The 13,357-nt window shown below is 34.6% G+C and overlaps 1 protein-coding gene across 3 annotated transcripts in view; it reads left to right on the top strand.

Moving 5' to 3' along the window:
- The window catches only part of DPYS (dihydropyrimidinase), a 779,854-nt gene that overhangs the window by 477,315 nt on the left and 289,182 nt on the right, over positions 1 to 13,357 (top strand). For all 3 annotated transcript variants that reach the window (XM_044065690.1, XR_006364014.1, XR_006364013.1), the window contains exon 4: positions 6,741 to 6,930. In XM_044065690.1, the coding sequence (XP_043921625.1) occupies positions 6,741 to 6,930 (190 nt within the window). The remainder of the gene's footprint in view (positions 1 to 6,740; positions 6,931 to 13,357) is intronic.

Here is a 13,357-nt window from a genome sequence, read left to right as displayed (position 1 = left end):
TGAACAGGTGGTATGCCACTGAGTAGAGCTGGAGTTTCTTTAACCGGGCAGCATATGGCATCTGTTTGAGCCCTTTGATCCTCTTGGTGAGGTACTTTTGGGGTCTTTCCAGTTGCTGCAGGTGTCTGGAAAGGTACATCCCAAAAGGGGCATTGTACTCAATTATGGGCCTGATGAGGGATGAGTAGAGAGGCACGATGACCTCCCCTGATCTAGATGTGAATCCCTTTATGATTAGGTGGGCTATATAAAATGTTTTTCTAACCAATTTGGCCACGTGGTTGTCAAATGAGAGACTGCTATCAACTTGGGTCCCCAGGTCCCTAATTACTTCTTCTGTACTTAATGGATTACCACCTATGTGGTAATTTGTGGGCACTTTATTTTTGCCAAAGGGGATGACTATACACTTTTTGGCATTTAGCTTGAGGCCATGGCTCTGGCACCAGTTGTCTGTTTCTATGAGGCCCTTTTGGAGGATGCCTGTGTCGGCTGGAGAGTCAATTATGTTGCCCAGTTTACAGTCATCTGCGAACTTGGTCAGCCACAGTCCTTCCGTGTTGGCCTGTACCTCCAAGAAATATATACCGAACAAGAGAGGTCCCAGGACTGAGCCTTGTGGGACACCACTTGTAACTGGTTTGGAGTCTGACATGGCTCCAGCAATTCTAACCATGTGGGTTCTGTCCTTGAGCCAGTTTGCAACCCATCTAGTGACATAGGGGTTTATATTTAAGCTGGTGAGCTTATCTATAATGCTCGAATGGGGTATTGTATCGAAGGCTTTTGCGAGGTCCAGGTAGGCTGTGTGGACCACCTTCCCTTCATCAATGTCCTTGGTGACTGTTTCAAAGAAATCAACCAGGTTTAAGAGGCAGGATCTGCCCTTAACAAAGCCGAACTGGGTAGGATCCAGTGTCTGTAGGTCCCCAATATCTTTATTTATGAGGTCCATGATGATCCTTTCCATAGCTTTGCAGACCAAGCTAGTCAGGCTTATGGGGCGACAGTTTCCAGGATCTGTTGAGGCGCCACCTTTGTGGAGAGGGACCACTGTTGCTGTATGCCACTCTTTGGGTACATATCCTGTAGTAAGGCTGAGACTGAACAGTAGTTTTATGTTTGGGTTTAGCTCTTCTTGGAGTTCATGTAGGATGCAGCCCGGGACACTGTCTGGTCCCATTGATGCTGTGTTTTTTGCTTTGGAGAGGGCGGCTCTTACCTGAGCATCTGAGATGTCAGGGGGGCAGCACTCTGCTGGGATAGATATTTGCCCTTTTGGTGGGGGGGGGAGAAGTTTGCTCTGAATATATCGTCTCCTGTTATGTTGCCATATAAAGTATGGTTAAAGCTATTTTTACCTCAGTGTATACATTTTGACAACCATGGTAACAACCTATGTCACTTGACTGGTAAAATTTGTAGTTCAGAAATATCTTGCTTTTCTAAGTGTATGCTTGCACAGGACTCTGACTGAATTGTCAATATATAGTAATTCCTTTTCATTTAGGCTTTCAAATCCCATTTTCAATAAATATGTCTCATTAATAGGCCCTTCAATTTTTTTTCTTTTGTTATTACTATTTTAATTTTTTCTTCTTTTTCCTTTTTGGAACCTTAAGAATAGTTATCAATGATTTATTATTAACTGACTTTTCATTAGTGGTTCTCCATTTATTACTCCAAGATATAAGGGATATAGTATGTACATTTACTCCTCACCATTTATCAGTTTATCACATGTTCACAAATTTAGTGATTTTTTTTTTCTGCTAGAACATTATTACAATGGCATAAAATGTCACTTAATCGCTTACTCTCAAGGATTAAAAATATTTTTTTATTTATTTTTATTTATTTTATTTTGCATTTGTTGACCGGGATAGTCCGACTGGATGCATGTCCATTTTCAGCGGAGGCCCGGGGAGAAAAGCTTCAAGGGTAAGCAGATACAGCATTACATAATACCAGCATTACATATTACAGACTATTTACAGTGATTACATAAGTAAGCAAGTTAAACAAGTTCCACAGGTTAGAGTTAATCCCGAGCGTAAATCAGGATTAAATTAAATTACACAGTAAGCTGGTTGACAGATTTTTACACATTCTAGAGAGAGTTAGCCAGGCTTGATACACTGACATAGCCAGTTAAGTGCCAAATGTTGTTTGAGTCTAGTTTTAAATTGACCTAAGCTAGAAAGTAAGGTAATATCAGCTGGAAGAGAGTTCCAGGGTCTACTTACAGAGTTTGCAAAGAGAGAGTCACCAGCTGTGTTATTAATTTAATTGATAAAAAAAAAATAATTCCTTCACTTTATCACAGTTGTTACAAAGAATAATATCTGGTGATATATACTTTGTATATACTCCACAAAAACTACACTGAATTAAGTAATTGTTTTGAAGAAGGTTCTCCACTATATATGAGTTAAGGGAATCCATTAGAATCTTTCAGAATATAGAAATTAAAATGTATCTATAAGATATAACTTAAACAAAACAAAATAGTGTATTATTGTCATGTATAACAATCTACATCAGGAACGTTATATAGAATAGCCTAAAGTAGCACCAGAACTACCGTGAGTAGTATATCACAAAAATAATTCAATTTATCACAAAAATGCTTTATTTCATTATAAATTGAGTACTTTTGTCCCTCAAAAGTGGGAACTTCTCAAGATCAATAATGTACATTACTTCAATTCCTTAATATATCAGTCCATGAAATCAGTCATTAAAAATGAAGCAAAAGTGAACTCCAATCTAAGCTAAATCTCTCTATATAATTTTGTTTCCTATAGTATAAAAAATGAAATCATTATGTAGATAACAGTTAAAGATGTATATTGCACATCCAACAAAAATATGTTATTCATATTTATATAAATGTATAATAAAACAATGTATGCATAAAAGTGACAGTTTGTATATAAAAAATGACAAAAAGTGGTGAGAATAAAAACAATAAAAACCTTATGTAAATTAATTGCAAAGAAAGGGACATTATAGCTTAGCCATACTTAATTTTAACACAGGCCGAGCTATAACATCACTTTCTCTTTTATCAATTTATCATAAGGTTTAAATGTTTTTATTCTCACCACTTTTTGTCATTTATATATGCATACTATCATTTTTATATATACATTGTTTTATGATATATTTATATAAATAATGTATTTTTGTTGGATATGTAATTCACCTTTTTAAGGGTTGTCTAATTGATGAATTTCATTATTTATACTATAGGAAAACAATTTATATAGAGAGATTTAGCTTAAATTGGAGTTTGCTTTTTGATTGGTTCATTTTTAACAATCTAGTACAACAACTTGGAGAAAAACAGCTAGAAATCCAAACAAATACCAAGAAACTCTAGCTGCAAAATGGATCCAAAAATAGGCACTGCTGGTGAAGGTAGATACCTCAAATTTATTTAAGCTTGTGTAATGCACAATATAGTTTTTTATGTCTGTGTGCAACAGACTTCATCAGAATCTAGAATACACACATCAAATGCTGCTTTTAAATGATCCTCACCTACCATAAAATGCCTGCATTACACAAGCTTAAATACATTTGGGGTATCTACCTTCACCAACAGGGCCTATTTATGGATCTGTTTTGTAGCTAGTATTTCACTGGTATTCATTTTTAATGATGGATTTCATGAGCTGATATATTAAGGAAGTGAGGCAATGAGGTAATGTACTTTATTGATTCTAATGAAGTCTCCACTTTTGAGACATAGAAGAACTCAGTTTATAATAAACTAAAGTATTCTTTGTGATGAATTGAAGAGTTTGTTATGATATACTACTCGTGGTAGTTCTTGTGGTACTTTAGGCTACTCTGTATAGCATTACTTTTTTTTTGGTTATTAGTGGGACAGTAATTCTTCACACCATTTTCTTTTGGCAATCTACAATCAGTCCATATATGAGATCTGGGGTCTATATTAGAAGACTGACTGTTTAAGTGATTGAACACCTAAACATCGATCTTCTAATATCGAACTGCACAATGTTGAACGTCCCAGGGAAACACGTCCCTCAGCCACAACACTAAAAACACTACTTTACATCTACACTCCCCTAACTAAATATACTAACTCCGAGATTGCTCAACAGTAGGGAAATAGCAAACTCTGGCGAACAGCCAAGGGAAATCTTTCCCTGCGTTAAATCAGCCATTCGCCATTTTTTGCATTTGATATTAGAAGATCGATGTTTAGGAGGTCAATCACCTAAACATTCGGTCTTCTAATATAGACCTGAGATCTGTCTCACAAATTAATAAGATTTGTAATCCTACCATTTCTGTGAATAATATAGTCATTAACAAGTCATATTGGTCATCTGGAATCACCTTATCATGCAAAGGTGTGCATCCACTCCTATTCACATCTGTTTGTACATGGATGTATTTAAGTCAAACTTCATGGTTCCCAACTGGTTGTTCTAGCTGACAATCAAGTAATCCACTGCACCACAAGGAAGAATCAAAAAGAAAATAAAAGGTGAGCTCTCACAACCTTTAATATTCCAATACCAGCATGTGTCAATGCTGACAATCCCCCCTTTTTTGAACAGCATTTGCTATAACAAGAAAAAATATTAACAAGAAAAAAAACAGATTCACAGAATTTCTATTGCTTCTTTGGGAAATCTATAATAAAAAAATATTATAAAAATGCATCAAAAGAAAGAAATTAAAATTCTTGTAAAAAATAATATTAATTTTGCAAACATATACCAATGGTGTCAAATCAAATGAATGAATGAAGGATTTTGTGTTTTATACAGAATAAATATAGAGAACATATGCGTATTGTAAATATGTAAATAGTTATTTAGTAGTTCAATAGTTAGTAAAATGATTTTATGGAAAATTGTTGTATTATAATCTTTCACAAGAACTGCAAACAGTACAATGAATGACATTACTTCCAAATATGTATAATGCTTGCTTTCTGTTTTTATGACTTTTGATGTTACAGCCAATACATTTTTTTTGGCGGGGGGGGGGGGGGAGTGTTGACTTCAAGATACTCAATATTGTGCCAGTTTGGAATACCTACATTTATCAGAAGAGAAAGAAATAAACATATAAATAATAAATTAGAGTTTAACACTGGGTCACTCTTGATAATAATTACCCTGGCATAAAAATACATTGAATAAAATTTCCAGCTTCACTAAATGTCATGCTACCACATCTAATAATATATACAATAAAATGGTATAGTTACAGAGGTTGCCCGCATGATACCCTCTTTTATTAAACATTAGTAACTCTACATCTACAAGTCTAACGATCATGAAATTGGCAATCCCAGTTGAGAAGTGAGTGTCACTGACTGACCAGATAAATACTAAGATATGAGGATGGCCCCTGAGAGCTGATTGTCAACAATACTATTAGAGGCTGTTAATGTGAATCTTGCATTTGCAGTTTTTACATACTTTTAGCGCTTTAAGTGATATAAATGTTTAGTAATGGTCTAGTCCTAAAATTATTTTCATACTGCATGTAAAAGCATTTTCATCTGTTATTTGCAGCATATCTAGTATATTATTAAATAAAGAGCTCGTTATGTATTTTTGTTAAACAGAAATGTGTATGAATGAATCTGCATCATTCATTTAGTTACCATGAAATGTATAAATGAATCTGCAATATTTATTAAGTTGCAATGAATAAAGCATTGATTATTAGGTTACAGATGAATGTGGGTAAGGGTATTAATGACAAAATCTGCATTAAACCAATACTAATGAATAGAGGCATTAGAAAATAATATTGAGATGTATTTAGCTATGTGTGTATTGCTTAGATTTTAAAGTCGACTATGTAATGTTGTATCGCTATTTATTTAGTATTAATCTTTTAGACAAATGAATGAACTGGGCATATAATGTATGCTTTTTAGATATTTCAAGCCGTGATGTTTAGTACAAATGAATGAATTCAGCTATGTGCCTTTAAGATAATTAGTTTTAATAATGATTTAATTGATTGATTATGTGACTCGATGGTATATAAACTGTAGATTTGTTGTATGTCTTTGTCTGATGAAGTAGCCTTGAGCTATGAAAGTGTTTACTTTGGATTAAATCTTTACATGTTTTTAGCAGCCATGGTCTGGAGCCTCCTTTGTTTTGTTTGTATTGTATTTCTACTTTTGGAGGGATAGTTTACCTGCACCACTTTACTTGTTTTTGCCTGTCTATACTCAATATTGTGCCAATTTGGAATAGCTACATTTATCAGAAGAGAAAGAAAGAAATATATAAATAATAAATTAGAGTTTAACACTGGGTTACTCTTGATAATAATTACCCCAACATAAAAATACATTGAAAAGAATTTCCAGCTTCACTAAATGTCATACTACCACATCTAATAATATATACAATAAAATGGTATAGTTACAGAGGTTGCCCCCATGATACCCTCTTTTATTAAACATTAGTAACTCTACATCTACAAGTCTAACAATCATGAAATTGCCAATCCTAGTTGAGAAGTGAGTGTCACTGACTGAGCAGATAAATACTAAGATATGAGGATGGCCCCTTAGAGCTGATTGTCAACAATACTATTAGAGGCTGTTAATGTGATCTGCATCATTCATTTAGTTACCGTGAAATGTATGAATGAATCTGCAATATTTATTAAGTTGCAATGAATAAAGCATTCTGTCATGCTTAAATATTTTGCTACTTTTGTAGGGAGCCAAAAAGATTCTTGCCTTGGGGATTACTGGCCCTGAAGGCCAAGAACTATGTCGACCTGAAGAAGTGGAAGCAGAAGCTACCCAAAGAGCAATCACAATAGCACATCAAGCAAACTGTCCTCTTTATATTGTTCATGTGATGAGCAAGTCTGCAGCTAATGTGATAGCCAGAGCTCGTAGGCAAGGTAATCTGTGGTGAATCCATGGTTAGTCAAACAATGCAATTTGAATTCTTACTCTGGAAAATGATGTGACTCGTGTTAAAACTGAGTTGATGTCAAAGTACACTGTGTTCTTCTTCACTGCCTTGTAACTGCATGAATAGTTGCAGTTCCTTCTGTCAAACTGTATTTGTTCAAGCTTGAATATTCCAAAATTTTGGTTGTTTCACATTTCATCAAATATACTGTGTTACTGTTGATGTGAGACCATCAGGCAGAGATAATTAGTGTTTTTTCCTTTTCTCCCCTATTTTGTGATCTTAGAGCTGGTATACGTAAGTAGCAGGGGATGAGGGTGTTCCATGTGAGGGATACAGGGGTGACTTGCCCCTGCAAAAAAGACTGTTTTCATTTTTTTTCTTCTCATTTTATCTGTGTAGTTGATTCAAAGTTTTCACTTATTGCTATTCTGCATTTCAGTCATTCTGTAATTGATAATGTACTATGATCAGAATAAAGGCACTTCCAGATAGTGGTAGTTTAATAGTTGTGTTGTACAGTTTGTGAGTTTCATTGGACATGAATTTATACATATGACAAAATATTCTAATAAACTGCTATCTGTTTCTCTCTCTCTCTGTCTTTCTGTAAGCCCTCCAGCTAAATGTAATACCTGCCTAAGCTAACAGATGTTATTTAAGAGTTTTTCTATGCACCAGAAAGTAGGCATCACAAAACACAATTTTGTTGGCACCTTGTTTGTGTTGCATTTGATTAAATGGGCATATAGTATATGTTTCTATTTATTTTCTGCATAATAAGGCTGGTTAAGTACATGCATATAGGTGCATTCATGTTGCAACTTGCAGCTGACATTCCAGTGTATAGAGGCTCTTTATTAGTACAGATTTATAGGCTTGCTGAGTATTGCATTTGCATGTTAGTCAAAGTCAAAGTAAACTTTATTGTCATATAGATCAACACATAGAAAAAAGTGTGTATCACTGCATGAAATTTTGATACTCAAGCTCGTACCATAAGAATGACAGTTTACAGAAAGAAGATAGATTAAATTAAATAATTTAAAATACTAAAAATAGAAATCAAAAAGCTACTAAAATAAATAAAGTAAAAAAATGTAAAGCTTTTTACAGCAGAAACAAAACAAATACAACAACAGGAACAGACTCAGTAGAAATATAAGGATATATTACAAACAGTACTATGAATAAATAAAGAGGCACTTACGTAAAAAAAATTACGCACCACCAATATTTGCCATAAACTTACAGTTTACAGTTTTCATAGTGCAGACAGAGATGTGTAAAGTGAGCTGTGTAGAGACTTATATAAATAACAATGACATATTGCACATAAATAATGTTTTACCCATTTAGCGGATTAGGATATGGGTTTGTTGTTCAGCAGTCTGATAGTATCTGGAAGAAGCTGTTATGGAATCTGGATATCCTGCATCTAATGCTTCTGTAGTGCTTCCTTATTAGCAGGAATTTGAACACTCCATAAGCCGGATGGTGTACATCCCTCAGTAGTTTTCAGACTCTACCATAGCATCTGTTTGAATATATGTCCTGTAGGGACTGAAGGTTGGAACCAATGATCTTTGTGGCCTGTTTAACATTCCTATTCAGGCCTTTCAATCAGCTTGAGAACAAGATGTTGCATATAAGTTAAGAATAAACTAAAGAGTAATTTAATGAACAAATTGGTTAAATATTACAGATAATACCAGTGAGGCAGAGGTTCATTTTCACATTATGTCAGAAGAATAAGAAAATAAATCCAAAAAATGCAAACTAGTGCATATGTGTAAACTTAAAACTCCCTTCACATTCTCTAACCCTAAAACTCCTTTCCCACTATCTAACCCTAAAATCCCCCTACTGCTACCTCCCTACAGCTACTTGCTTGAACTCATATTTCAGTTTGAGTATGAGCAGTGCTCTGTTCTCACAGCTGCTTGTCCAGATTCTAGTCTGAGCATGAGCAGTAGTCTACAAAAGCTATGAGGCACTTGAGTCCCTGGCATGGCAACTGTGGTTTGTGAGTACTTGGGACTCAAGCACCTTTAATGAACCATTTATTAGCACAGAGGAAGAAAGGAGAGATATTTCTGCTGTTAAGAAAGAAAAACATATTATAGGTTCACCTTTAAAAGTGTTACTGTTTATGGTGCCATTGACATTTGTAGAGCGCTATACTGTTTCTACTATACATGTTAGTAATAGCCAAAAGATAAAATATCAGAGACTAGGAATAATGCATAAAACGAGTGGTGTTTCATGTGGTTAAAATAATGAAATAGTCTGGGTTTTTTTTTTTTTTTGTTAATGAGCAAAAAGGGACTTACATTTCATTTTTCCTTCCATATTATAATTGATGCAAGTAACTTTAAATACTGCAGAAAACTGTGAGCAGAAAAATGTTTGGATTAAGCTTTGAGCAAAATTAATAACTCCTTAAACATATAACCATTATTTTCAATAAATGGGCAAACTGCAAAAATCTATATTCCCATAATAAAAAAAAATAAATATGAATAAAATAAATGTAATTTGCATAGCAATTGACATTGTGGTGAATTCATATAATTAAATGGGGTAGCAAAAGCTGTGACCTATCCCTTTTCTGCGTGTGTCAAGAGTACTTGCCAGCTGATCAATGTTAGGTACTTAGCTCCACTGAAGGGTTCCAAAACTTTATTAGCTCATGGCATGACATAAGCATTTGATTCTGTATGATTAGGTAATTTTCTGCAGATTACATGTGACTTGCTGCCCTCATCCTTTTTTGGCATCAATACTAACAGTGAAACCTAAAGTCGGCTGAATTCCTGAATTATTCCAAACACAACCTCTCCTGCAGTTCTTCCTCTATGGGTTATTTACTTATTCCAGTAACCAAAAAACGACCTATTTGATTAGCCACTGGGTTCCTTTGTGCATGTGATGCTCCATCAAGGTAATATAAAATAAAAGAATTAAACAGGCAAATTGCACAAAGAAAATCACTTACTACAGCTGTTTTGGTTCTGATGCTAACCACTAACTTAAATATTTACCATATTCCATGTGCCTCTTTCTTTGACGTGCTTTTGGCACATGTGGGACATTCACAGGCAATGAATCCCAGACATAAGCTTTCAGTCCAAAGAAGTACTTTCTGGACAATTCAGAAGACAATCCCAATTGCTGCTACCAGCAAAAGCTTTCTGAACACATTCTGCATTTCCAGTTTGGCTTAGATTTTAAAAATTAGCTTCCTGGTTGCACATTCATTCAGTTGCAGTTGGAAGTTTTATTCTAAACAATGTAATATAGTTTTAAACAGAGAATAAACTTTACAAATTGTAGAAGATAGGACAGATATGGGAACTTGCATGGAGAAAGCTGCTTGAAATTCTCATATGTTTGGGCCTTTTCTCCCATTATCTAGAGAGTCTAGGTCTTCCCTCTTATGGATTTATGGCATAGATTTAATTTAATATATGAATGCATAGTAAAATTGTGAAACACTCTTAAACTTTTGATAGAATAAGTGTTTTTCCACCCAAGTGGGCTCCTGCACAAGTACAAAGTGACTAAGGAACTCACCTCACTAGAAGTGATGGCAGAACTAAAGGCGATAAAATTAGCACGTGGCTTCATAACTGAACTGTTAAACGTTATTAATCAAGATGTGCAACAAATTAAAAATATTACATCCTTGTATGAAGTCAAACTGACTAATACTGAGGTGGCTCTTAACCAACAAAAAGGGAATTAGTGGCTCTAAATGGTGCCTCAAGGGAATATTTGAAGAATTCTCATCTACTGCACTTAAACTAGAAACAAAGTTGGATGACTTGGAAAACAGAGCTTGCCATAATAATACACATTAGTGGCCTTCTCAAGTGGGTTCAGAGCAATAGTCCTGTAAACTTCAGCAGGAAAGAACTGGGGAAACTGCTAAAAAAACCTCATTTACCAATTATATATTGAGCACATAGAGTTCTTCATAAAAATCAAGAACAGTAATTTGACAAAATATTTTATCATTAAATGCTTCAACTACAATGATCAAAATGCAATATTAAAGGTGGTCAGAGAAACTAAACATGGGCTGTGGTTGCAGGATATTCTGTTAAACAACTCTGGACTACAGCACTTTGTTATATCTAAAATGCAAAAAGATAATGCTATATCTCAGAAAATTCAGAGACCTGAGTTTTTGATCAACTTAACATTTCCAGTGGTGCTGATAGCAAACAAGGGCTCTCAACAGATTCAGCCTTATATGCCTCAAGAAGCAGGATCGGCATTGCAATGTCTCTGAACAGCAGGGAAACAATCCTATGCAGAAGCTGTAAATAAAACAGGACCCCAGACTTTCAGTGCAAGAAAACAAGACTGGTCAGCATCAAGCTCACCTAAAAAGCAGGAATTTCAAAAGAAAGGAAGGGAATTAGATAAACAAGTGATCACATCCAATTGGAATAACCATTCGGTGAGTGCTGAAACACCATAGATTAGATTATGTGCTATGTCAAAATAGATTCAAGCCTTTTGCACAATATGAGTCAGTGTCCCACTTGGACTCTGAGCATCAAACCTTTCCAGGACCAGAAATCACAATGGTAGATATTTCAGAAAGGGAAGAAACATAGGTGAATATTATGACGAACTCAGGAATTTCACCTATTTCGCCGATGGCAAGTCTCATGACAAACTTGAGATGTATATGAAGGATACATGCAGAATCAATCTTGTGATTTTATTTAACATGCTCAGTTGAGGTCATAAGGTTAGGTGATTAGGTTATGTTTGGACTGTTTTTTTTTTTCAACTAGTACATGGCTAAGTAAATTGTTTTCTGATAAGTGAACAGTAAGATGTGATTGTGTACAATTAAAGGGAATTGTTTATTGTTCATTAGCAGAGGGAATATCTATAAGATTAGAACACAGAATTGTAAGTGTCAGGATTGGTTAACAGTCCACCTCTCTGGCTTCTCTGGCCATCTTTGTCCCAACTGGTTGTTATACAGGTTGCTTTATTTTACAGATTACTGTTTATATATGTGGGAACAATATAGTCGAGTTATAAAAACATACATTCAACTGGTGGTTATATTAGTAGAGGTTATATTTTTTTAGACGGTTCTCTGATTCCTTTACATTTGTAAATTTATAGTCAGAGTTGATATTTATGCAGACACAAATGTTTAAACAGTCTACTTCAGTAGATAAGGTACCAGGACCAATGTTAAAAAGGTAGACCATGGTTTACAAATTGTCAACAGGAATATCCACCTATCGTTATGGAATGTGGAAGGTGCTTCAACCTCAATAAAAATGTAGGCAATGTCCAATACTGAATAAATTAAAGAGGAATTATTTCTTTTTACAAGAGACTAAAACAAAAAAAGACTTAGCAGGTCAGCTTTTAATGGTTGGAAAGGATATATATATATATATATATATATATATATATATATATATATATATATTTTTTTTTTTTTTTTTTTTTGCACCTGCACCAAAAGAGGGATTGAGATTTTATTACAGCAGCTGGCCTGGAAAGCCGAGCATGTGGTTACAGATCAGTTTGGGAGCTGGCTTATAGTTAAAATGACCACTTCAATAGGAAGGCTCATTTTAATCAAATTCTATGGCTTAAACAAGGATAAACCCATGCTTTAAATTCACTTAGTACAAATTTAACAGAGGTTTATGCTCCAAGTGACATGATGATGATATTAAAGAATAAGGTAAGACAAATAGAACCAATACGATATAATGAAGAGACAATTTATGAAGAAAATAGATTGGCAAATATATTTAATAAACATTTTCAGATGGGAAAGCCCTTAGAGGTAAAAGAACAGTTGGACTTGAAGACAATAGTTTGTGAAAATACCGTCTGTCCCATTTTTTGGTTTGGACATAGTTAGGGCCTCTTTGGAGAGAATAAAATCTGATCCTGGTATGGGCTCTGATAATTTTCCAACTTCATTTTGGGTTTCTTGCACAACATCTCAGTTGCTATAACATCTTTATTTAATCAGATATTGCTAACATGATACTTGTCATCTAGCTGGAACACTGCAGGCATTATTTTTGTTTATAAAGGAGGTTCTGTGGATAACATCAAGAAATATAGGCCAATTAGCCTTACATATGTTATTTGCAAATGCTTTGAGAGGTGTCTTTCAGGAGTAATTACTGATATACTTCAGGGTAGTCTGATAGATCTGACTCAACATAGCTTCATGAGGCATCATTCCACCTTTACTAACTTGGTAACATTTTATGAGCCAGTATCCTGGGTGCTAGTGAGCAGTTGTGGTTTATATGGCTTTATCAATGTTTATCATGTTATTATTGAAGCTATGTATACATATTTGATCCTTATTTGATATGCTGGGTTGCTAATTGGTTGTATGACAGGCT

The sequence above is a fragment of the Protopterus annectens genome, chromosome 3.part0 (genome assembly GCF_019279795.1).
Source record: "Protopterus annectens isolate FY-2018-M chromosome 3.part0, PAN1.0, whole genome shotgun sequence".
Taxonomy (NCBI): Eukaryota; Metazoa; Chordata; order Ceratodontiformes; family Protopteridae; genus Protopterus; species Protopterus annectens.
Note: the sequence above shows the minus strand (reverse complement) of the source record. Positions and strands in the feature narration are given on the sequence as shown.